Below are 27,289 nucleotides of genomic sequence, written 5' to 3' on the forward strand. Positions count from 1 at the left end.
GAAAAAAAAAATCTTTAATATTTAATTTTGAAAGAGTTGTTTAGTTTTTGTCTTAACTGGGCCAGTTAAACTTAAATCACCTCATTAATCTTACAATTAGAAATTGTTGATTGATACTCAAGTAGGGCTTCCTATACCAAAGGTTTTTGGGCTGTCAATGGGCTTGGTTTCGGGCCACTTTTGCAAGGCCTAGACCAGCTCATTGACAGCCCTTAAAGGTTTGGAAATGTAAACAAGATATAACACAAGCACAAATTGGTGTTTGGATGGTAGACAAGATATAACACAAGCGAGTAGGCTTTTAATCAACATTGGTGTTTGGATGGTAGACAAGATATAACACAAGCACAAATTGGGGTGGGTCGGACCTGTATTCAGGTCATCAGCTCATGGTCTAGACTTAGACAGTATTGAGCCAGGCCTAGCCCATTTTCCCTTGTAGCATTCCTTTGTAATGTGACAAAAGCACTGAATCTTAAGCTCATGGCTATTCCATTGCCGGTTTGGAAAATGCAATGCGACGGGCATCAATTTCTTGGGCAAGCATGCCAAGCTGTGATGAACAAGATTTCTCAGTTTATCCAATAATGTAAAAGATCTTCAATAGCTATCCAAGACAAGCTCCTACTTTGTTTGAGGAAATATCTAAACAAAAATAAGTATATGGCAAGAGTAACCTCATCGCTGCATCATAGTGAGTATGAAGACAACAGATGGCAATCAATTTCTTGGATATGCCAAGTCATGATGATATGTTTCTGAGACAATGTAAATAGGTTGTAAAGTAAAAAGGAAAAGGAAAACAAAGAAAAAAGAGAGTAAAATCACCTATTGTAATTCTACATTATCATTGCCACCCGTAAGGGGGGGGGGGGGGTGAGATTTATCATCAAAATTTGATTTTTGTAATGATCAACGTCTCTGAAAATTGAGGACCTTGATGGAGGTTGCATAGATCGCAAAGAAAAAGAGAATGAAGCCTGCGAGCACTGCTACAGAAACACCTGTCATTCCCGAATCATAGCCAAGGCTCACTTCCAAAAACTTTTTCACAGACCCATCGAATCCAGGCCCAATTATATGACTCTCTACATTGCCAAGTTGCGAGGTTATGATGCCACGTAGAGTCCAAGTCAGTGGGTTGATATAATAAAACCAGATCCACCATCCAGGGATATTCTGAAAAAAAAAAAAAAAAACAATAAAACCACAGTCATTTCAATGATAAGAACTGTACCAGGGTACCAAAAAACATCGAGTGCATACCATATACTGATGGACAAAAAAACAATTATATAGACTACCATATGTTGATGCACAGCTAGCTTTTTTGCCATGACAAATGGCTGATATCGTGAGTGGGCAGAAGTTAATTACTTACAGGTTTAGCAATAAGAAAACCTGCCATTAGGTTCCATAACGAGTAAAATGCAGATGAAACGACTGCAGCAAAGTGCTGAGTAGGCGTCAGACCAACTGCCATCAACCCGTAGAATGTGAAGTATGTGAACGTGAGGAACATGAACAATATGTAAAGCAGAAACTTCCCTGCAAAGAGTATAGTTTGTAGTTTCATACAAATGAGTGATGTACAAGTAATGTAACAAGACAAGCCAAAAGCTTTGTTTTATAGCTCCAATTGTGAGATAAAGATGATAAATAAGGAAAAGTACCTATTGTCCTTTCAAAGTCAATCATGAAGTATGTAATGACACCATATACAATTGTTTGCACTGCAATGTATGGAACCTCTATAATCCCCTGAACATTAAGACATAACACATGTAATTTTGGCGTGAAGCCAAAAAAAAAAAAAGATTTATTCTTTGCCAAAGTTGGTTCTTTTACCTGGGCTGCTGCATATGGAAATGGAGAGTACATCCCTGTCGCCTTCTCTCGATAGAAAACTGTCCTCTCAATGGAGACTACTGGCTGTATTGACGAAGCATTATTCACACCAAGAAATAAGCAAGCTGAATACATTGCCCCCATAACGGCAAACAAGTCCTTTGTTGTATCTCTAGAAACATTTAAAACATGTGGAATTGATTAGTAGAGGCTTCTCATCTGTGAAGGAAACAGGAAGATGGCAAATATAATTTCCATTATGAACAGAAAGCATGTAAACCATACCATCATTGCTTTTCACCCATCCTTGTATAATGATAAAGTGGAATGGCGGAATAGGATTCATGTAACCCCAATTACTTGGGACTATGCTTAGATAAGGATGATGATAATGACTTGTGTGATGATACCAGGATCCTACTCTTTAGAGGAGCGAGAGTGATTGCAATATCTAGATCTCATACAAAAAGACTCAACTACAGGTGTTCAATATTTACTCCAACTCTTTTTGAAACATTTCTTGCTCTGATGATTTTCTCATGATTGATTGTAATAAACACAAGATTTTTGGACATAATCACAATAAATGGAAACTTTTTCATACTCCACAAAGCAAGAGGGAACATCAATTCATAGTAAAAAATCAGCTGTCTAGTGGTATCTTATAACAATAGATTAGTTCACGCCTTGAGTAGAGCATCGAAAGGAGTGGGGGGAATCAAGTAGGAAAAAGGGAGTAGGGGGAGTCCTTTACAGCCTGATTGGGAAGATGAATCCATCTGAGCAGATCTTACAGGCTTACCAATTGGCCTTAGAAAGTTTGTAGTTTCGATGCAATTCTTTGAATGCTACAAGATTTGAGACATGAAGCTTTGCAAACTGGACTGAGGAGATCAATAGGGTTGAGTTAGGATACTCCGCTTGCATGTTCTCATTCTTTTCAAAAGGCTAGAGGGAGGATTTTCTGGATACAAAAGAGCGTGTTGGCTTCAGCCAACAGGAAACAAGTCATCTATTAACAAGAACATAGTCATATGGAGAAAATTGCAAAAAGTATTTTCACATGCGACAGCTTGATCCATGACTAACCGATTGAAATAATTGGAGTCATTGTTCACTATCTAAATGTTTGTCAGAAGGCCCTATTACTTGACTCAGTAGAGCAAATCCATCTCGGCACAAGCTTAGTTCACCGTACTTAAAGTCTAGCAAAGCCCAATAGATCCCTCCCTTCCACCCAAGCTCATATATGATAAATCGAGGTATCCAATCATTCTGCACAAATTAGCACCAATGTGCAAAAGAATGATAAAACTACCGTTGGATGTAAATGCAACCATGAGAACAATGACCAAAATTACCTTTTCAAGCCAACCTTCCAAAATACCGAGCCGACTATCACTCCACTGATGGTAGTGAAGAACAATCTCATAACATTGTATTGGGGGCTTCTCCAGTAAACAAGATTTTGCTTCCAAAGGCAAATCTTAAACTGAGTCATACTGCTCTGTGAATACTTGGAATCAAACTTTAAGGGCTCAGAACCAGCATCAGGAACACTAAATTGCTGAATTGAAGCTTCCACTTCCCTAAAGCAAAGAATTAAGAGCAATTAGCATTGCTCAATAAAACATAATTTCCCTTTTTTTTTTCTTTTGAAAGATAGCAGGTCATTTTCCCATGTATGGTAACAAACAAGAAGAACTAGGTAACAACTAATTAAAGGAAAAAAAAAAAAAAAACAGCAATCATACTTACATTCTTACAAACACCATAACATTGTTAAATTACCTGTACTGATTTGAGTTTCTATATATGGTAGCAAAGTCCTGACCAATCCTCTCTTCACATGCTTGTGTAGTGACCTCAAGCATCCAAGTAGCTGGATTGTATCCTTCAGGAATCGGAGCAACTCCATCAATTCCCTGTGCAAGGAAAACAAATGCAAGGGTAAGTGGGCATCAAAAACAGTAAGCTAATGTAGTTGTAACACAATTTCTCCAGTAATATGAAACATTAGTACTAATCACACATACATAATGTTTGATGTGAGCCAGTAAAAATATTTAATGATGAAAGCAAGAGGGAAAATTCATCAGTGTAAAAAATGCTTATAGTGTCAAATAACATGTAATGTTATTTCTTTTGAAGTGTATGTGCATAATTTATAGATAACAACAAATTTCCTATTTTAAGGGTCATTTACTTGCAATGCAACCAGTGAATGTTACTTCTTTTTAAGTGTATGTGCATAATTTATAGATAACAACAAATTTCCTATATTTAGGGCCATTTACCTCCATTTACTCCCAATTCCTCCCATTTACTCCCATCAAACAACCCGTTTATGTAGAAAGGAATTGAGAAAATGAAATAAATTGATGCTACCTGGAAATAGTCAATCATAATTTGTGAGTTCAAACCAAGTTTGCCTCCATATATAACTCGCCCTCCTCGTTTCATAAGCAGAAGCTATAACAAACGAAAATGAAGATAACAAAATTAAAAGAAAATAAAGATAACAACTGTAAAGTATAAAAGCTATTTAGGTCATAGAATGTGCAAAAAGTAAGAGATTTCCACCTCATCAAATGCTTCAAATATATCAATACTTGGTTGATGTATGGTGCACACAACAGTTCTCCCAGTGTCAACAGTATTACGAACAGTACGCATAACGATCGATGCAGCTCGTGCATCTAATCCAGATGTTGGTTCATCCATAAAGATAATAGAAGGATTTGTAACAAGCTCCACCGCAATTGTAAGGCGTTTTCTTTGCTCTGTTGACAAGCCAGAACTCCCAGGCAAACCAACCAAAGCATGTCTCAGAGTGTCAAGCTCTACTAGTGCCATCACTTCTTCAACAAATTCCTGTAGTGCTTGTATGAGAATTGTTTCAAAGAATGAAACCTAAAACCAAAAAATAAAAATAAAAATAAAAATAAAAAGGATATCAGTAACTAACAAGTCGTTTCTCTTTGTTCACTTCTTTAGGTAGGCGTAAAGAGGCTGAGAACCAGAGGGATTCTTCAACTGTTACTTGAGGAGAATGAATATCATTTTGTTCAACATATCCTGAAATTCTGGCAAAAGTGTTTTGCTCTTTTGGATATCCGGATATCCTAATATCACCTTCTATATATCCACCAGTCTTCCGACCAGCTAGAACATCCATCAGTGTGGTTTTCCCTGCTCCACTTGATCCAACTAATGCAGTAAGGATGCCCGGCCTAAAAACCCCACTCACATTTGATAAAAGTTGCAGCTTCTTTTCTGGAACACCTTGCTGCTTCATTGCCTTCAATATATATAAAAGAAACATTTCGTTTAGTTTCAATAAAGAAATTCCAAAGAGTTAATCTTCAACAAATTTACCTTTGGCATATCAACAAAGTAATTGAGATTATGGAATGTCATTGATAGCGGTTGGAATGGAAGAATCATTCCCTTATTTGATGTATGCCTTGGCACTGATGTTGGGACTTTTCCTGCAATGGCAAAGTCATTATATGATTTAGAAAAATATAGGGAGGAAAGGCTTATACTTAGAAATGTACCAGCCAGAGGAACTTCACAATAACTACTACAGAATTTGTGACCATATCTAAACAATTTATGGGGATTATGAAATTAGTGTCATGACCATTCCCATCGCCATTCTCCTCTTCTATGACATCGTCCAGAATTATGGCCTTGGCCTTCACTAGGGCTGTAACATCAAGCATAGAACATTTGTTAGAAAAATAACAGGTACAGAGAGAGAGAGGGAGAGAGAGAGAGAGAGAGAGAGAGAGAGAGAGAGAGAGAGAGAGAGAGAGAGAGAGAGAGAGAGAGAGAGAGAGAGAGAGAGAGAGAGAGAGAGAGAGAGAGAGAGAGAGAGAGAGAGAGAGAGAGAGAGAGAGAGAGAGAGAGAGAGAGAGAGAGAGAGAGAGAGAGAGAGAGAGAGAGAGAGATGAATATGAAGTAGGATGTCAAAAGTCTACCACAAGAAATATAGAAACCATGGAAAAGAAAATTGTCATTGTAACAGTAAAAAACAAGCATTCAAAGACTTACGCTGAAAGTAGGCCAATGCAATTGTCACCAAAATGTTGAAAAGGATAGAGTATGCAAATAGGACACCAATACCAATCCAGTACCAGTTATCACTGACAGGAAGGCCATGAGAGTGGAGAACATTGTATCCAATTGTGGTGTTTCCATTCGTGGATTTCTACAGTAGGAATATAATCAAAAGCTTAATTCAATATTTATCAAAGACGACATGATTTGTGCAGTTAAAAATCAAAATGGAAGCACACAATTCTTTAACCAAAATATGACTATAAAGCCTAAACACCTTCATCCATCGTGTTGCACCAAACTCATTAACTGAAATTGCACGTTGTCCATAGGATAATGGCGAAATCCAGAAGGCCCAAATCCACCATGGCTTGATCATATCTGATAAAGATGTCACCGAATTCTCATTAGGAAAGCATATCACATGGTAAATTTTGTTAGTTTGAAGTGCCAAGTTCAAGGCTTAGACTATTGAATCTCCTACAAGTACCAATTCATTCTATGTGATTCAATTTGTCCGATAAATAAAAGCCAACCTTTCGGAATAATGAATCCACCCAACAAGAATATAACGAATAATGCAGCAGACCCATAGGTATTTGCAAGTGTCATATCTCGTGCAATAGCAGCTAACATTCGGAAGAGACCCAGGCCCATTTGGTGTAATGAAAAATGTATTAACATGTACCGAAAGAACCTATCATAATTTGAAAAGAGTCAATTAAAATAGAGAAGTTATACAGATTAAATTTGTAAATTGAAACAGTATATAAACATACCTCCCGACACTAGGGGCAAAGCCAACCGAGTAATACACAACACAGGACCATACAATGGCTTCAATAATTGAGTAAGGCAAACGCAAAATAAAACTAGATATAGAATATGCCCATGCAGGGTGAAAGAAGTTATTTCTCTGCTTATAGAATACTGGGAGTCTAGTTATCATGATCGATAGCTCAGTAAATCCATTAAATAACATATGCACCAACCCATAAAATGAGCAAGAGAGATAAAGGTTCCCATTAATCTCATCTGTTGGATGTATCCTTGTCCTGAGAAATGTTGTGCAAGCAACAGTTCCAACAAAGGCAACCTGTGAAAGATTGAATAGAAATTTAAAACATTAAGTAAGAGAAAATTAAATAATAAAAGAATACCTTAAAGCAAATAACAATGGAAGATCTAATGCAACCCCAACAAATAAAGAGATATGACACACTACTTTCTGTTATTGACTAGAAATTCAGCATACTCTGTTGGAAAAGAATTTTTAATTCTTCTAAGAAGGAAAGAAACTGTTTCTAGGGTGCTATGCATAAGAAACTGTTTCTAGGGTGCTAAAGTGACATAATCCATGTGCAAGGTAGGCCCCACAGTGAATATGATTAGCCACAAAATTAGACTGATAACTAATCAGGTGGGCCACATGTGGCGGGGCCACATTATGCATGACACAATGTGCTGCAGGTCTCAAGTTGGCACATAAACTGGGTTGCGTTTTTGTAGGTGGTTATTCCCCTCTTTGTATGAAAATCATAAAGATGACCATGGAAAAGGCATACTTGGCATGTTCTGAAAATGTAGAGGAAACGGTGCCTGGACATTAGAAGAAGTTCCCGTGAAAAGCAAGCTTTAAAGAGCTCCAATTTTGCTACAGCAAACTTTGCATTGGCAAGTGCAGAAGGGGGACTCTTCTTTTTATCATAAGGAACTGAAAGAGTAGACTCTATAGACCTTCCATATTTCGATTGTTTGAATGCATTTGCGATTTCAGAAACAGGAAGAAAGGCATATGGTTTTGAAGGATCAGACCAGTACTGAGCTTGATCCTTTTTTGATGTAACCTGAAAACACAAGTTAAATTGGTCAAGGAAAGTTCACCAGAGGCAGATGCCTATGAATAAATAATATCAAATACCAACAGTACCTCTTGGAGAAAGTCCGCAACCCCTTTGCGTGGGGGCAATGAGAATCCCAGAGATACAAAGAAATCAACAACATCTGCTCGGGGGCCATTGTAAATGACATGCCCTTCTGATAGTAATATAATATCATCAAAAAGATCAAATGTCTCAGGTGCAGGCTGCAAAAGAGCCATCAGCACAGTACCCTCCATTTGGTGAACAAAATTTCTAATGCACTTCACAATTTGAAATGTTGTTGAGCTATCAAGTCCCGTAGATATTTCATCCATGAAAAGAGTTTTTCTTGGTCCAACAATCATTTCTCCTGAATTCAGAAAAGAACAACTCATCATTCAATTCAGTTGCCCATGATAAGTATTGAAAACATGTGCACAAATCCTTCTAGAAAATATAGTTGCCAAATTAAAATATAGTTAAAGTAGTTACATGGGTTTCAATTCGTTCAAATAGGCAGAGAAAACAACACCATGGGTGGATGTGAAGGTGCCATAGTGGGAATATGTCTTCCACAGCATTTACACAATCAAATCGTACTTCGGTACTTTATCCGCAACATGCATGTGGACTTAAAAGAAATACTACAAGTGCAAGTGAATACAAATACAAATTTACAGGAATGAGTAATGTATACGTGGAACTTTCACTAAGGATAGCATATCTGGTAACCTGTAGTCACTCGCTTTCTTTGACCACCCGAAACACCTCTTAGCATATCATTACCAACTAGAGTATCTGAACAGACGTCAAGACCAAGCTCTCTCAAGACATAATCTGTTGCGAGGCTGTGCTTCTTGCCTCCAACTGATGATGCCTGTGCAGTGTTGTTTTAACAAAAAAAAATGAAAAATTAGACAAATATATCAATATTTCTATACGTAACGAGGTGGTAGAGGTTTGGATGAAGACCTTCATAAATGCATCGATTGCTGGACTTGGTCGTATGTTCTTTTCCTTCTCCAATTTGGCCAGATCATCTAGGTATCCTGCTTAAGAGAACAAATTAATGAGTTTTCAAAGGAAACCACAAAAAATGCCCCAAAAAAATTTTCCTCAAAGAAAACTACCGCTGCGACTTTCATTTGAAATGTTCAATTTTTACTCTGGTATTATTTGAAGCATTTCTATCAAATAGATCAATCCACATACAAATTTTTTCCTGTATAAGTTCACTGTCTTACCACAATATAAATATAACCTCTTTCTACCCTAACAATCAGGTAAATTCAACCTGATACTTACAAAAGGTCATAGAAAAAGAGTTAGACTGCCTCAAGTAGCATTGGAGCATTCCGTGAGTGCCCCATGTGCAAAAGTGCTAAGGAGTTGGCAAGTCCATGAGATACATCTCTTCTAAAAAGTGATGACTCAATGGATTGTGTTGATCCAATGCCAAAGTGTGCCAATCAAAAGTTTGTAGGGTTGATACCATTTACTAAATCGCATCATATTAGAGGAAAAACTAAAAAAGAAGCTACAAAGAGGATGAAGTGGTGGGACAAGGGCAAAACCAAGATTTCCCACACTAAAACTGAAAATACATCATATACTACAAATTGTCTCAACATCTCCTAATGGGTACAGTCACAATAGTAGCCATGTTTTCTTGTATGAACATATTGAATCATCAAAATATCATTAGGATTCATGATAAAAGTTGAACCACAGAAGCACACAGAGGCAAATCAAGTAAAGTACTACCAATCACGCAACCAAGTCCAAACACAAACAATCCAAATTTTAACTTCGAAAAACCCTTTCAGGAAAAAAACCACAACACAAAGTGACAAGTAATGCACTAAGAAACCAAATATTACAAGGGATAGAGTGTTACCGATTATAACAAGGCCTCGAATCCACTTTACAGGCCCTAGCTATGCTAATGAAATCCTTAGGAATGAATTAGAAAACCTTGGAACTCTTCGACTCCTTTCCAAATCTCGATTACACACGATATATATAATATCATATACTATCACAATCGGAATAAGAAACAAATCTGGCACTTAAGAAATTTTGCATGCGCGCTCGATGGAACCTTCAATGGGACTTTGATGGCATCAACGATCTGTCGATGGCATCAAACACCTTCGATAACATCCAGTAGAAACACTAAGACATTCCAGTAACAAAACATGGATTTTTTGAAAATTTCCCACCTGCTCTATGGCACTTCGATGGCATAGACAGATTGACACTGGGATGAACGTGATGAGGTCGATCACCGTCTTCCTCAAGGATAACTACTTCGAATCTATGGAGCTTCTCTAGACTCATTATGGAGACTTCTCGAATCCACGAGGAAAGAAAGCAAGAAGAATAGAAATGAATTCTAATAAATTCATAATTTGATTGACATCTAATAAAAATGAATTTACAACCCTTTAAATAAGGATACCAAGAATTGAAAGAAATTTAGGAATTAAACTATAACTAAAACTCCCTTGAATTCGTAACTTACTATAAATAGTAAATTTACTATTTATAGTAAATGTCCTATGTGGTTTAATCATGTTATTCTCCTAATTTTTCTAAACACTTTTCATGTTGGGCACAACTCCTAAAGCCCAACGGATGAAGAGTTATAATTAAACTAAAACTTACTACGTATAGTAAAAATGGAATTAAACATGGAATTCGGCTGTCAATATAATGGAATCTTGCAAATATGCTGGGTTGGTTGGCTAAAGTAGCTCGTCCTACCCCAAAATCATATATGGGACGTTGAGTAACTCATTCCGGTTTGTGAGATATGTCTGTTTTAAGGTTCTGACGGTCTGGATGACTTATGCCTCTGATCAGACCTTCTTTGATCCATCTTGGCCATGAAAATGTCTGCGACCCACTCTACATCACAAACCTTATTGTTTACAGATTTAAGACATCAATAACAATCTCTACCATGTCTTCAATCTTCATTCTCCATAGCTCATTATTCTCATCTCTAATTCCGCCTTGCATCATAGCTCCACCATTGTTTCTCGTGCACACTTTGTCTTCCATTTACACATTTGCCAAGCCTAGAGAAGTTGCACATAACTTAAACTTCTTTGTGTGAACTACTTTAGTAAGCATGTCAGCCAAATTTACACTTATGTGAATTTTCTCTAGAGTCACATCTCTTTTCTCAAGTACCTGTTTGATAAAATGGTGACACACATCAATGTGTTTAGTATATGAGTGATAAACAATTTTTTTGCCAAATTGATCGTGCTTTCACTATCACAATTAACTAGCATGGCGTCTTGCTAAAGCTCCAACTGATTTATCTTTCCCCTCAACAAAACACATTCCTTGAACGCTTCTGTCACTTCCATATATTCAGCCTTGGTTGTGGAAAGAGACACCACAAATTGAAGCTTCAACATCTAACTGGTCGCTCCACCCTCTAGCACTAATGAGTAGCCGGAATTTGACATTTTATTATCCACACTACCCGCGTAATTAAAATCCACATAGCATAATAGTTTGGCCCCTGCATTTTCAAATGTTAAGACGTAATCTTACGTACCTCTAATATATTGAAGTAGCCATATCATTGCTTCCCAGTGTTACTTGTCGGGGTTAGACATGTATCTTCTAACAACACCCACCACATGTGAAATATTCGGTCCTGCACAAACCATGACATACATCAAGCTGCTAATTACGTTCGAATAAGGCACATGAGACATAACCTACTTTTCTTCATCTATTTGAGAATACTGTTCCAAAGAAAACTTAAAATGAGTCATGTGGAAAATGTTGATTGGCTTTGCCTTGTCAATCCCATACTTCATTAATACCTTCTTAAGGTATTCTGTTTAAGATAATCATAGCATGCTCCTCTTCCTATCTTTGCGTATGTCATGCCAAGAATCCTCTTTGCAGCTCTCAGATCTTTCATCTCAAATGTCTCTGATAGCTGAGTCTTCAGTATATTGATCTCAAACATGCTATGACTGACGATAAGCATGTTATCAACATACAATACTAAGATAATTCTCATTGTTCAGTGTCTTGTAATAAACACAATGATCATACTCACTCTTGGTATACTTTTTACTCAAATGAAGGATCGAATTTCTTGTACCACTGCCTAGACGACTATTTCAAGCCATATGATAACCTCTTTAACTTATAAACCTTGTTCTTTGTTCCCTATGTTTCAAAACCTTCTAGTTATTTCATGTAAATCCGTTCTTCCAATTCTCCATGTAGGAAGACAGTCTTCATATCCATCTGTTCCAGCTCAATATCGTATTGGGCAATAAGTGCTAACACGAATCTGATAAATACTTGCTTTACCACAAACACAAATATCTCAGTGAAGTCGATACCTTCTCTCTTAGCATATCCCTTTGCTACCAACATTGTCTTGTACCTATCTTGCTTCTTCTTGATTATCCACTTGCAGCCAATCACTTTATGACTGATGGGAAGCACCACCAGCTCCTACGTCTTGTTCATAGACAGATCCTCCTCATCTGTAATGAGGGAAAATGTGATATTTGAGTCATCCTTGTATCTCGCCAGTAACCTGCAATCCCTTGGCGGATTCCTTCTCACAGGTAGCTGCTTCACCTGCCCTTGTACCTGCCTACGTCTCACTATCAACCTACGTCTTATCTTTGTCTAACTGAGCGTCCACAACCAACTTTTCCGCTTCCTTGTCCTCATCTTTACTGAACATGGATCTTTCGTCGAATTTGACGTAACGACTAAGGATGATTTTCCGTGCGACCCGATTAGATATCTTGTACCCCTTCACACCACCACCATAACCAGTAAAGATGTACTTTTTAGCCCTTTGGTCTAACTTATCTCTCTCAACTAACGGTAGATGAGACTAAGCATTGCAAACAAATACACGCAGTCCCGAGTAGTCTACCTGTTGGCCACTCCACACTTCCTCTAAAATCCTATATTCAATGGTTGTAGAAGGGAACCTATTCACTAAGTAATAAGTTGTGTTAATGGCCTCAGTACACAATTCCTTGACCAACCCAACATTACTGACCATGCATCGGGCCCTCTCATAGAGAGTTCAATTCATTCGCACAGCTACACCATTTTGCTCTAGTGTGTGACGCATTATGTTATACCTCATGACCCCTTCATCTTTGCAGTACCAATTAAACTCCCCAAAAGTGAATTTCCCACCGTTATTTGTCCTCAACACTTTCACATTTTCCCTTGACTGTTTTTCTACAATCGCCTTCCACTGCTTGAAGTTGGTGAAAACATCGGATTTATTTTTCATAAAATAAACCCATACTTTCTTGGAATAGCCGTCAATGAACATGACAAGCTATGACAACCCTTCACCACAAATTATAGGTGACGGCCCCCATACATCAGAATAAATATAATCAAGAACACCCTTATAAACATGTTTATCATACTTAAAAGATAACCTTAACTATTTACCATATATATAATGCTCGCATATGCTAAAATCAATGCTTTTAAAAACTAAAATTAAACAATAGTCAGAAAGTACATGCATACCACGCTCGCTCATGTGGCCTAAGTGTGTATGCCACATACGTGCAAACGTGGAATCTGCTATAGACGTCGCTACAGTTCCACCTAATGAAGTACTCCCAATCAACATATAAAGGTTTCTATTCTTCTCTACTTTCATTACCATGAGTGCCCCATTTAAAACTTTAAGGACACGATCAAACCTAGTGAATTTGCACCCTAATGCCTCGAGTGCTCCTAGAGATATAAGACTTTTCCTCAAATCAGTAACGTGTCTCACCTAAGTCAAGATATGCTACATGTCATCAAACATCTTGATGTACACCTGTAACGTCTCGGAAAAAAATTCGTACAAAGACCCGAGTACCACCTCAGGCAGAAATCACACAGGACCAAATCCTTTAGAAATTAAGCGGGAATTAACTAGTGGTAAACTAGTTTATCTGTGAAATTAGCACTAATTACTTTAAATATGATCTGCAAGACCCAAAACGTGCAGAGTCATTGATGCGACATTACCCTGAAATCTAGAATCCATCCTTAAACCCGGTTGCTCTCGGGAGCACACCGAAACTCCATATCGGACCTGGACCGCATGTCGAAAGTCCGATAATTGCAAAACTATACAGTTATGACCGCATTACTGGAATTGAAAACTGCTTCGAAAATCAAGTCTTAATTGTGTCTAGAAATGCACAACTTGATCCTGGAACAAAGTGTGTGAGAAACGTGAATGTCTTTAGAAATAAAATTCGAATTTAAGTAAACTGAGTCGTGTCGCTTATGGGCCAAATATAAGGATTCAGACCATTAGAATCTGACCCAAATACACCCTCAGATCAGGAAAAATTTCCCATACATGGCAATGTACTTGTGGCCTTGATCGAATGACGGTGACCGTTGAACTGAAATTGGTCCGCCACGGTCAATCTGTAAACCCGATCAGAGCAAAAAATCAGTCTGACTTAGATCCATGGTCAGGGACCTTAAGTCCGACCGCACGTGGAAAAAGGGCCACTAGAAGTGCTCCGTTGGGTTGAAACAGATGCCCTTTGTATATAACCTAAGTAGACATTGGCCTTGGGGCCATTTCCATCAAACCTGGGCCTATATAAAGGCCTAAACCCACTTCTCTCTCACCACATATGAATTTTCAAACCCTAGGAAGAAAAGAGAGAGAAAAGAGAAGGAGAAAGTGAGGAGAAATGAGTGAGAGTAGGAGTTAGTTGTCGGGATCTTTCCTTGACGCTCCACGTGCTTAACCACCATCCTTGTATCGCTATACGGGCGATTCCAATTCCGTACTTGGGTAAGGAATCCTAACCCTAACCTGTTTTAGGGTTTCCAACTATTGTAATAGATGAAATAGCTAACCTATTGCTTGATATAAGTTGTTGTGGTGCCGTAGACACAGACTCGGTATATAAACTAAGTTCGATACGCGTTTACCGGCATAAGGTGCAGACTATAAACATTTAGGTTATAGTTTTTAAGGCTTTCAATGTCAGTAATGATTTATGACTGACTTGATTATTATCTCATATGCTTAGACATGATGTTTCCAGTATATTACACATAGATGTAAACCATGTTGATTTTAATGCATTCTAAGTGTTTGTTGAAATGATTGAATGAATATGGATTCATGATTTATGCTTGCCACGATTTATGTGTGAGGATATATGATGGTTGTACGTGTGGCAACTCATATGTGGAAGGATTTGCTACGATGTATGTTTTAACTAATTTATTACATGTACGTAATATGTGTAGTCTAAGTGTTTGATAAAATGCCTGAGTGAGAAAATGTTTAATATAATGTGCTTAATGAGGGTGTTGAGATAGGATTCTCAATCCCCTTATCTAGGGTTACAGTTTCCTTCATGTAGTCTATTTTACTACTATGTGATTTGTGAATTAAATGCTCATATATGTTAACATATATTCTATGTGTTCGTTGAGATGTTGATATGAGATCTATATTTAATTATGTTGTTACATATTGTCTTGGCTATTACATTTGAATGCTATTGATCTGGAGTGTGTTTGGGGCTACGTAGTAGTCCAGGCAATCGGTAATGATTTACGATCCGTGGCTGAACTGTTTTAATCACGACAGATGCGTTCGAAGAATCCGAGTCGTATGTCACTTGACGACTGTGGCTAGGCCACACGGAATGCTTATGCACTCCATGTCGATTAAGTCTACGTGCGCTCGTACTAGTCGAGCTCGTCAAGTAACCCGATTGACCCAATGTATGTTCACCATGTATGGACGCTGCTGCTTGAATCTACGGTACCAAACTCACCAGTGGAAACCCCTGTAACCTTGGTACCTCGATCCTCTAAGACTCATGAGCTGGGCATGGTGGTATGGGACACCGTGGTCGACCTATCGACCTACGCTGGGGTGACGAGCCTCCCCGTACTGACCAGTGAGCAACCCAAACTCGTGAGCCGAATACGGTGGTATGGGACAATATATTTGAGTTGTCGGCCTACACTGATAAGGTGATGAGCCCTTTGTAGTGACTTCGAGCATACTCTAAGACCATGTAGAGGCGACGAGCCTTTACGTAGCAACCAGAGTATATACTAGGCCTGCACTGATAAGGTGACGAGCCCTTTGTAGTGACCTAGAACCATAACATCGTATGAGATTTACTAGGACTGACGACCCTAAAATGGATCATCGTTTGGGAATTGATATAAGGAAGGTACCTTAGCTTCCCAATCCTGTTGTATGAATAAACCTAAGTAAGCAATCTAGTTAATCACGTGCATGTACCACATTACGTGTGTGTTTGACGTAGCAGGTCAAGCATTGAAGAAGTGTTTCATGCGCGATCGTGAGATGAAGTCGCTGAGGGAGCGCAGGTGAGGGCATGCATCATTATTTCATATCATTCTTGCATTAATCACAGTACTTATGGATATTTGATTGTATTGCGTTATCATTACTGCTTGACTGAATCGATAACATGTTAACCTTTGCTTTATTATTCCACTGAGTTGATCACTCACTCCCACGTCACGGGACGGTGTTGTACACACCAACCAGATCCTGTTGTAGTTTCAGATGATGGCGCAGCCTGTGAGGCGGAGCCTGACTTTGAAGATGACGAGGAGGCATTCTCATACATGCAGTATTCAGGCGAGTTTACGTAGACCGTTCTGAATCGGCGAGGCTTCAGGGCTTATACTTGTAGTGGACCATCATTTCTTATGGACATTTTGTATTTTGAAATAGTACTTATAACTATTTAACCTGGCAAAGTGTTCATACTTTAGGGACCTATAATGATATATATAGGGTATCCCCTTATCACAGTCTTCCGCTTGCGTAAATTCAACTGTCCCTGGAGTACGATTCGCTGATTTAGCTTAATCTCATTCATGTTTTATGCACTAACATGGACAACATCAAATCATCATTATATTTGTTGCATAAGTGATGCGTTGGAACTCGGGAGTTGGGAACCTACTCGACCCCCAATTTTCAGGGCGTTACAACATCGATCCAACACCTACCACTTTATAAGCATTAACATTGCCCATAAACACCTGGCCACCATCGCACTAAATGTAATTGGTGAACCAACTCTGATGATGGGTCATTTGGTACAAAGCTCCCGATCTAAAATCCATTCTTCATCGAAGTACTTAGGTTTTGATGTGGTCAGCATGTCACTATCATATATTCTAGTTGCTTTTCAAGGAGGGCATCATCTAATCCTTTCTTAACTAGGACATCGGTCATCTTTACTTTCCATAGTTCAAAATTTTGTTTACTGAAATATTTTTCTGCATTGAACTTCGAGTTAGATGCCATAGATACGTTGCTTTCAGATTCGATATGCTTCTCAATTTTATCTCTGATACCACTTGTTGGGAAACCACGGAAGCACATAGAGATGAATCGGCAAAGTACTACCAATCGCACAACCAGGTCTAAACACAAACAATTTGAATTTTACATGAAAAATTCTTTCGGAAAAAAACCACGGCACAAAGTGACGGGTAATGCACAATTAAAGCAGAAATTACAAGAGAGAGTGTTACCAATTCGAACAAGCCTCAAATCCACTTCACAATCACTAGTTATGCCCTTGAAACTCTTAGGAACGAATTAGAAAGCCCTAGAACTCTTCTACTCCTTTGCAAATCCCGATTGCACCCGATATATATAGTATCATATAGTATCACAATCGAAATAGGAAACAAATCCCGCACTTAACGTAATTTTGCGAGCACAGTACGAATGAATTAGAAAGCCCTAGAACTCTTCTACTCCTTTTCAAATCCCAATTACACCCGATATATATAATATCATATAGTATCACAATCAGAATAGGAAACAAATCACGCACTTGCACAATTCTATGTGCGCACTCAATGGCACCTTCGATGGCAACGACAATCTCTTGATGAAAAATGAACATGTTCGATGACATCGAGTAGAAACACCTAAACGTTCCAGTAACAAAACATGGATTTTCTAGATTTTTCTGATGGGACTGATGGCATCGACACTTGCTCGATGACACTTCGATGGCAAAAACAGACCCTATTGTTTATAGATTTAAGATATCAACAACACAACACTCCTCCTTTATCCAGGCTTGGGACCATCAATGAGAGTAGAAAACTCCAACAAGCTTCATGTAATAAAGTTTTTGATGTAGAGTGGATTGCAGATAATTTCATGACCAAGATGGACCAGAAAAGGCCTGATCGAAGACGGAGATGATCTGGATTGTCAGAAGTTAAAAGGGACGTAACTCGCAAACTGGAATGAGTTATCGGTTGCGCAAGCCGAATTTGTGAAATACCTTCAGATTGATGGTCATTTCCCTATTTTAATTCCATTTTTACTATAAACAGTAAGTTTTAGTTTGATTATAACTCTTCATCCGTTGGGCTTTAGGAGTTGTGCCCAACATAAAAAGTTCTTAGAATAATTAGGAAAACAACGTGGTGAAGCCAAATAGGACATTATTTTTGGCCAAAAACCTTGCACACTAGTAGACATCACGACCGTCTATAAATAGTAAGTTTACTATTTATAGTAAGTTTCAAATTCTAGGAGTTTTAGTTGTAGTTTGATTCTGAAATTTCTTCCATTGCTTAGTATCCCTATTTAAAGGGTTGTGAACTCGTTTAATTCAATCATCAATCAATTTCAAATATTATAGAATTTATTTTTTATTTTTTTGTTCTTCTCCTCGTGGATTCGAGAAGTCTCCAGAGAAGTATTGTGGATTCGGAACAATTATCCCCTTGAGGAAGACAGTGCTCGACCTCATGTCCTTCCCTGTGTCAGTTTTCCATAGTCAACAATTTTTCTTCATATTTTACACTTGACTTGAAGTCAAGTTGGTCTTTCCTTTAACCTTTTCTGCCCCATGTGACTAGATTTTCCTCCTGAGAACACACAATACTATTGACTTCTAATAAAGGAAAGTCAATTGAATGCCAAACCATGGTCATATCAGCTACTTTAGAATTCTCTAGAATGCATAAAATACAGTACGGAGGTCATTACCAGACACTATATTTTTTGGGTATCTTTATTTGAGTATACACTGGGTAGACATAGTCAGCATATCAGATTAACATAAACTTTTTCACACACTTGGAGGATTCTCAGGGGATATTGGCCATCACCTCCTTGACCACAGCAGATACAACCTTGATATGCTACACGAAATCGTCGCTTTGCCATGCCAAGTGGAGGAACGAGCTAGCATGCTAGGTGAACATTCTTGCCCCCAAAACAATTATCATAAGCAAGAACACAATTTTAAGTTCATCGAACAAGGGATATGCCCATGTGACAACAACATGAGAGAATGACATTAGACACGCTAAATCAATCCCATCAAGGAGAATGAATGCTTTCATCAGACTTTTTAATATTCGAATACACAATCCGAAGGTGGATCTTCTTAAGCTATGAAACTTAACCAAAATTGAGGATGAATACCTGTTGTAGTTCTTAAGGTCCAGAATAATCTGTCAATTCTTTGGCTTTGGAAATTTTAAAGAAACTTTTTGGGCAGTTAAAAAATCCTCACACTCACAAGATTGAGAGGCAATTGAAGTATTTCATGAGATATAAAAAGAAATCGTTCCAAACAGAGCCACTGGAAATCACAAAAACCAGATGTTCGAACTCAAGAAATTGAAACTGACAATAAGTAGATACGGGAAGTGGATGATTACATTCTATGCTTTTTTTCTTTTCTTTTTTTCTGAGAAGAAAAAACAACGAAAGATAGCACATGAAGCAGTGAAGACACGAGAAGTACATACAGAAATGACAGCAGCAAGAGAATGTAATGTCTAATGAGCAATCAAGACATGTATATGAAGAAAGGAAAACTTGTCATTATTGTTACAGAACAATAGAGAACAAAATCTTTCTGAGATCACAAAGAAACAGGTTATTGAAGAAGTATGAACAAGATGAAAAAAGAAAGCAGTTAATGGTATATAACAACTTCATTTTAAACTGATATATTTTGTGGTAGGATTGAGTAACAAACCTGCAAATCCATCACTTGCACATTGAAATCTCGCAGCAAAGTCTAAAGTTTCTCGGACAGTCAGCTCTGCAATGTGATTATCTGTTTGGCCAATGTATGCAGAAGTCCTTTGTACAAAAAATTCATCAAGCATATGGCCATTATATGTCACTTTCCCACTTGTCTGAAAACAATGAGTCAAATTAATAAGAACCGGGGATCAGTGTTGTTAATAACAATAACATTTTCATGCAAACAGCATGTCGTGGGGGGTGAGAGGTTGGTTTTTCCACCTTCGTTACCTCTAGTGGCTAATCTCTGGTTTGCCGGAAACAGTGAGCATGTCCTCTGAAACTGCCCCCATCTCAAGATTAGGCGCTGGGAGGTTAGGCTTCACTTACTCCTAACCACTAAGTGGCTTGCCCAAGGTACAATGATTTATTTGCCATAGCCGTCCATTAGTGAGCCATTCAAGGTAGTTAGGGAAGTACATCACAAAGTCCCCCAGCTAGCAGTTTAAGGACACGCTCAGGTCCCACAAAGAGCATGTCGTGTATCTCCTGGAAATTAACAAGTGAAAATAAAAACAGCATAGCTTCTCTAATGTGTATGCGTGTGCTACGTATGTGTGTATATGGAAAAGGCTTTCTGAGGACCATAGCTTCTCTAATGTGTACGTGTGCGTGTGTTACGTATGTGTGTATATGGAAAATAAAAACAGCATCGCTTCTCTAATGCGCGTGGGACATCCATACCATCAATTAGATGCACCCCTGCAGGGTGGGAGATGGGCCTTAAAATCAGCCCAATCCATGATTTAGATGGGGCCACACCAGAGACAAAATTTGAGTGTGGATGCCCACACATTAAAACTTTCCTGATTGTTTATAGGGCCCACTGAGATGAGGTTTAGGCCCACTGAGATGAGGTTCAGACATTCAATCCATCCATTGTAGGTGTCCCATTTGGATGAGGGGTTACACCAAATTTAAGGTCATTCCAAAACTCAGGTATGCCCTACCATGTGCTTTTGCATGTTTTATGGATGATTTAACATGGTATCATACGGTGTGGCCCACCTGAGTCCTAAATAAGGGTGATTTTAAGTACATCCCATAACCTAGAGGGGACCTACCAAATGTACGGTGTGGATGTCAAACAAGCATCACAGATGGGCCATAGAGCTTGATCTCCATTCTGTGTTACACAAAATGCAACAGAGATGTTGAAAGAGAATGGCAGCTTACCTTCAAGTCATTACCTAGCTTCCCAGCTAGGGCCAAAAGCAACGTAGATTTTCCAGAGGATGGGGGTCCCAAGAGCAGCGTCATTCTACCACCACAGAGACAACCACATTACCAACTCTACAATCACTTTTGCATTTTACATGAAAACATCAACTTAGAACGTAAACATGTATCTCGGTTACTAAATAAACAAGAAAATTCCTACAGCTTTGGGAACAGGTGATATTAATGATGTTCCATCTCACCAAAGTAGGGCAACTTACGTGCCTATGAATCCACATCGGTCAAACTGTGGGCCCCACTTGGATGGAGCATGGACAGGGATGAAAGGAAAAAACCATATATCAGAATGATACAAACTTTAGTGGGACCCAATGGTGTCTTTCTCCATCCCCACTTTTCCCTATGCTGTGGCCCACTGGAGTGTTAGATTGACCTGATTTTTGGGATTAGGTCCAAACATAATACATCTCAAGTAGTGGACTGAGTGGATGTCAAACAAACGGACGCGGATTGCTTGGTGAGTTACTTACTATACTTGGGGCACGGAGTAAACTCAGCGAGGTCCACCCTGATTTATGTATTTTATCCGCTACGTCCAGATAATTTTATAGCCTTGGCCCAAAAACGATGCATATCCAATGTTCAAATGGACCACACCACAGGAAACAGTTGAATTGAACATCTATCGTTGAAAATTTCTTGACGGTCACAGAAGTTTTGGATCGAGATTATATTTGTTTTTTTCCATTCATTCATGTCTGTATGATCTTATAAACAGGTTGAATGACAAATAAACATCACTGTGGGGCCTATAAAGTTTTCAACGGTGGAAATCAGTATTCCCATTGTTTCCACTGGTATGATCCACTTGATCTTTGGATATGCTTAAATTTTGGGCTCAACCCATTAAAGGTGGGCCCAACTGAGTTTACTCAGTACGATAAGAGCGTACTGAGTAACTCAGTACGCAATCCGATTTTGGCCTTCGTCACGTGGCGGTTTGCTCACGTATTGCAATAAGATACGTCGAGAACGTAGCAGTTCGAGATGATCCAAACCATATGACTTCCATTGGGATTGGAGAAAGACCACAATGACTCTTAGATTGAATATTCCAATGCTTTGATCATAAAGAGTCTGTAGGGGCCGTCCAAATTATCAATAGCTTTTACTCGTTGCCTATTTCACCGTAGAAAGTGAAATAACCCCGATTTTTGTATCTATCTTACGGTAGACATCCCTATTCCGGAGTGAAGAAAAATAACCCCCCATTTTTGGAATTTCTAATCCCCATAGAATTCTCAAAAAGTCATGAAACAACACTCTTATTGACGATGCAAAAGAGCAATTTCTTTCTAATCCTACAAAAAGTGGCCCGGCTTGGAGATTTCTTGAAATTATTTTAAGAGTATAAATTCCAAAATCCCAAAATTACGGTTTTGAACGGTCGTAAGCCAAACACAGCCAAAACATTTCACTTATTTTGAACACAATAAGATGAGGAAAGAAAAGTGGAGATAAGAGAATCACCTGCCAGGTTTTACAAACCCACTAATATTATTCAAGATTGTCAGTGAATGCCTCTTTGGACGAAATATCCTTAAACTAGCTAACAGCTCCTGCATTGCCCCAACCAGATAATTATAAATAAAATAAAAAAGTCCTAGAGAAAGAAATTGGGAAAAATAAAAATAAAAACATAAAAATTATATTCATTTGGAAGAGATTATATTGTAAAGAGAATACCAACCTCAATAGTATTGTGGACGTAATTAATCAGAGTAGGCAGAGCTCTTTTTCCAAACTGAACATCTGCTTTGACGGTTAGCCCTTCGAATCTCACTTCCACGTTTGGAACTTGCAGGCCCACTCTGTTTAAGGACCATTTTAGGACCGTGAAAGAAAGAAAAAAAAAAAAAAGAATAATACAATTTTCCGTACTTCCGGGGCCAGTTTTCCGGGATTCAATTCGTTCATTTCGTGGGACCCACTTTCGGTAGACAATGGGTCAAAAACTTCACTTGTTACTGTATAGATGGATGGTTAGGATAATCAGAGATGGCATTTCCTGCATGATTGCCCGTCCCACTAGACGAACATACTGGATCACTGGAAGGCGGGCCCCGGCCTCTTCTAAGAATAGTAGGGCGTTTTGATTACGTTCGAAGGGAGACAAGGAAATCATAGCTTAAAGGAAAAGAGATAAAGAAAAAAAATATCAAGATTATTATCAATCGTTGGATGAACCGTTTCGCAATCTGAATACGAAACGTCCATAATAAATAAGCCATGATTTTAGGGAATTACTAGCTGACATCTTCGGCCTAAAATAGCAAATTTTCAAATATCTATGGAACTTGAGATTAGTCGCAGCAATCTTCACATTGAAATCCTTCAAGTCGAATTTATCATTCTAAAATCCAAGAAATCAATTATAACTTGCCAATAAAAATCAATAATAATAATAGATAGATATAATGAAACCAATCGGACTGACGAAATTTCAATAAAGAACCGTCCAAGATTCCTTCGTCAATCTTTCTAAACAACGAAATCCTTGAAATTCCACTAAAAAGGGGGAAAAAAAAAGCATGCAAACCTCACTGATCAAGAAACGAAAATTCCAAGCAATGGATGGCTAAAATTTCAACAAGTATAGATCAAGAATCCTTCAGCGATCTATCGAAACAATGAAAAAACACTCGATATTCAACAACAGAAATCCGGAGAGAGAGAGAGAGAGAGAGAGAGAGAGAGAGAGAGAGATCACGTTCTCGTTGAGAAGAGCACGTGATTTCCATTTTCCTAGTTTACCTATCCAGGCGCTCCTTGATGCTGGAAAGGAGAATATAGTTGTCTTGCTCGTTCGTGGCCATTGCGTTCCGTACGAGCTGCTCCCGACGGGTCCGGTCGAGCTTCCGTACATCAAAAGTCTCAGTCACGGGATGTACGCCATCTTTGGAGGCGTTTCGCTTGATGATGGCGAAATTCGAGCGCTTTTGAGACGGCAATTTCTCTATCGCAGCCCAAAGGAGCTCTTCTTCATCCTCCTGCAACGCTTCCGCATTCGTTGGCCTGGGAAATACATCGTTGTGTTGATCAATATCAATATCTGAAATAGCCATGAATGAAGCTTAGGTATTCTCTGCAGAAGAGAGAAAGATGAGGCGATTCAGTTTTGGAGACAACACGCCAAATCGGTCTCTGTTTATATAGGTGAAGAGTGGAGAGGAGTGTAAACAGCGAATTTTAAAAATACGTAAGGACGCTTCCGCTCTTGGCGCGGATTTCCTGCGAAAGTTTTTCTCAGGGGACGTGGATTAGATACTGACGACGTCAGTAGTGACGTCACCAAGCTCTGTCGACCCACCATGATGCTTGTGTTGTATCCATACCATCCAACCATTCGTAGAGATCGTTGGATCAGGCACACCACCGTTCCTGCGCAAGGATGCTGGGTAGTGCCTACCGAAATGTATGTGAGAAATCCATTCCTTTGATCTGTTTTGCGAGCTCATTTTAGGGCGTGTGATAAAAAATGAAGTGGATACAATACTCAAGTGTACCACACGAGATGGAAAATTGGGAAAAGAATTCCTACCGTTGAAACCTTCTGGGCTCCACTTGATGTTTATATGCCATCCAAACCGTTTATAAGGTCATTACCAATGGGATGAAGTTTAAAAATAAAAAATATAGCTTGATAAAAAGCTTTCAATGCCATAAGAATGCTTCAACAATTCTTAATGAATTCCCACCGCTTTATCTCGCGTGGCCCATTTGAGTGTTTGATATACCTCATTTTTTGTATCGTCCTAAAATGATCTCAAAAACAGATGGACGGGGTGGATTTCTTAAAAATATCTCGATGGGTCCCATCCAGCATCGCTGGGAAGGAATTTGCCCTCCTTGATGTATCTGTATTAGGGTTAAAGGTTGGGAGGGTTCAACCCTACCGACCCGACATTGGGTTGGGCTCGGGCAGGATATATTGGGTCTGATCTCAAGCTTGGGCTATACAAACACTAACCCGATAAAACTTGGGTTGGGCTCGGGTTGAGATCTCAGGTTGCTTGACCTAACCTGAACCCGATCAATATATAAGTTATTTACAAATTCCAATTGAGTGTGGATTATTTGTGTTGAAGGCACACTAGTAATGCCGGGTCTCATTTGTCCACGTCATTCTCAAGGACTCAAGTTAACAAGATATGCTGGATTTCTCTCTCCCAAATAGGTTGCTTGCTATGCTACACGGCTTTTAAAGTAGTAGTTGTCCTTTTTTTTTTTATAAAGAAAAAAAGGAAGTTCTCTATGACAAATAATCACGTATATAATTAATAAAATTATATATACAAAAAATAAGTCCTATATTCATGAAATATAATAAACTAATGTAATAATGAAGATATTAGCATGTATATCCGACCAACCCGATCAACTCAACCGAGCCCACTTGGGTTGGGCTTGGGTTGAGAATTCCCAACCCGCGGTTGGGTTGGATTGGGTTGGGGTTGAAGTATTAGAACCTTAGGTTGGGCTAGGGTTGAGCACCAACCCGGCCCAACCTGCCCGTCTTTCAGCCCTAATAAGTAGTCCAGCCGTTTATACCTTTTCTCATATTATTTTAAGGCATGAATACAAAAATAAGGCAGATACAACGATCGAATGTACCACACCACAGAGATGACTCTTGCATTTAGTGCAACTGGCATTTAGTGCTTGGTGCATTTAACGCAACCAAGCTTATTATTTGGTGTGATCGACTTGAGCATTGGATCTGCTTAATTTTTCTGATATTGCTTTAAAATGATATGAGAAAAGGAATTGACGGATTGGATGTAAAGATAAATCACGGTGGGCCAGCCTACAGAACTGACCGTTTGGGGCTAGAGTCGGGCGGGGGTAGTACACAGATCGCCTCATTCGCAGGAAATCCGCGTCCTCCGCGTCTTTGCTGAATTGCGTACTGAGTTACTCGGTATGCTTTTGTGAGTAAACTTTTTTGGGCCCACTGTGAACAAATGTTCTATATCCACGCCGTTCATACGTTTTTTCAGATCATTTTAATTGTTGAGACCAAAGTTGAATAATTTATAAAGCTCAAGTGGACCATATCACAGGAAACAGTGGGAATAATAATTTCCACCGTTGAAATCTCTCTAGAGTCAAAAGTGATGTTTATTTGTCATCCAACATGTTCATAAGATCACAAAGACATGGATGAAGGGAAAAATAAAATATCAGATTGATCCAAAACTTATGTGGACCCTAAGAAATTTTCAACAGTTGATATACAATTCACACTCTTTCCTGTGGTGTGGCCCACATGATCTTTTGATATACTTCGTTTTTGGTTTTAAGCCCTAAAATTATCTTTTAAAATGGATGTAAGGAGTGGATAGAATATATAAACCAAAGTGAGTCCCACAGAGTTTACTCTTCCGTCTTGGCTGCCTCCTAACCCTAATTTATGGACGCGGTTTGGCTAGACCAGCCAGGTGGCTAGTGGTCGGTGCTATGCGGACCCATCATGATGTATGTATTTTATCTACACCGTCCATATATTTTGAAAGATAATTTTAGGGCTTGATGCCAATAATGAGATAGATCTAAATCTCAGGTCGACCACACCATGGGAAAACAGTAGTGATGGAAGTTTTACCATTAAAAACCTCCTAGGGCCCACTGTAATGATTATTTGACATCTAACCTGTTGATTAGGTCATACAGACTGGATGAAGGGAAAAAAATATATATCAGCTTGATCCTGAGCCCCAATAAGTTTTTAATGGTGGGCGTTCAATTAACAATGTGTGGTCCACTTGAGATTTTGGATCAACCTCACTTTGGACTCATACCATAAAATTATGTCGAAGACTCGTTGGACGGCATAGATGAAACACATACATTATGGTGGGGCCCACAGAGCACCGACGGACGCGGGTTTCCTGATAAAGCCTTTGCAGTAAGTTCCTGCCCAGGAAACTTGGGTGAGTCCACCGACATGTTCATGAGAAATCTACCCCGTCCATCCGTTTTGTAAGCTCATTTTAGGAGCCAAAGACCAGAAGTGAGAAGTATCCAAGACTCAGGACGAATAGGCATTAGCAAGAAATCTGCGTCCATCCGTTTTCCACAATTTATATCATACGTGTGGCTTGTATCTTTCCAAGCTTTACACACGCTTGTAATTCTAATGTTGGCG

At 38.8% G+C, this 27,289-nt stretch overlaps 2 protein-coding genes across 2 annotated transcripts in view; one reads left to right on the forward strand and one right to left on the reverse strand.

Annotated features, from left to right (window-relative positions):
- LOC131252530 (protein root UVB sensitive 5) overlaps positions 1–27,289 on the forward strand; it is a 66,832-nt gene that overhangs the window by 26,816 nt on the left and 12,727 nt on the right. The window lies entirely within an intron of this gene.
- On the reverse strand, positions 696–24,221 carry LOC131252529 (ABC transporter G family member 31-like). Its single transcript, XM_058253107.1, has 24 exons — positions 23,896–24,221; positions 22,832–22,952; positions 22,612–22,700; positions 21,079–21,163; positions 19,853–20,015; positions 8,748–8,824; positions 8,508–8,652; positions 7,844–8,145; positions 7,479–7,760; positions 6,693–7,009; positions 6,450–6,610; positions 6,191–6,294; positions 5,908–6,064; positions 5,495–5,560; positions 5,227–5,339; positions 4,817–5,149; positions 4,432–4,722; positions 4,237–4,320; positions 3,640–3,773; positions 3,210–3,437; positions 1,849–2,020; positions 1,674–1,761; positions 1,382–1,548; positions 696–1,179 (listed from the first exon to the last, which is right to left on the reverse strand). The coding sequence occupies exons 1-24, from the start codon at positions 24,204–24,206 to the stop codon at positions 913–915; spliced, it is 4,257 nt and encodes a 1,418-aa protein (XP_058109090.1). The 5' UTR covers positions 24,207–24,221; the 3' UTR covers positions 696–912.

The sequence above is a fragment of the Magnolia sinica genome, chromosome 8 (genome assembly GCF_029962835.1).
Source record: "Magnolia sinica isolate HGM2019 chromosome 8, MsV1, whole genome shotgun sequence".
NCBI lineage: Eukaryota > Viridiplantae > Streptophyta > Magnoliopsida > Magnoliales > Magnoliaceae > Magnolia > Magnolia sinica.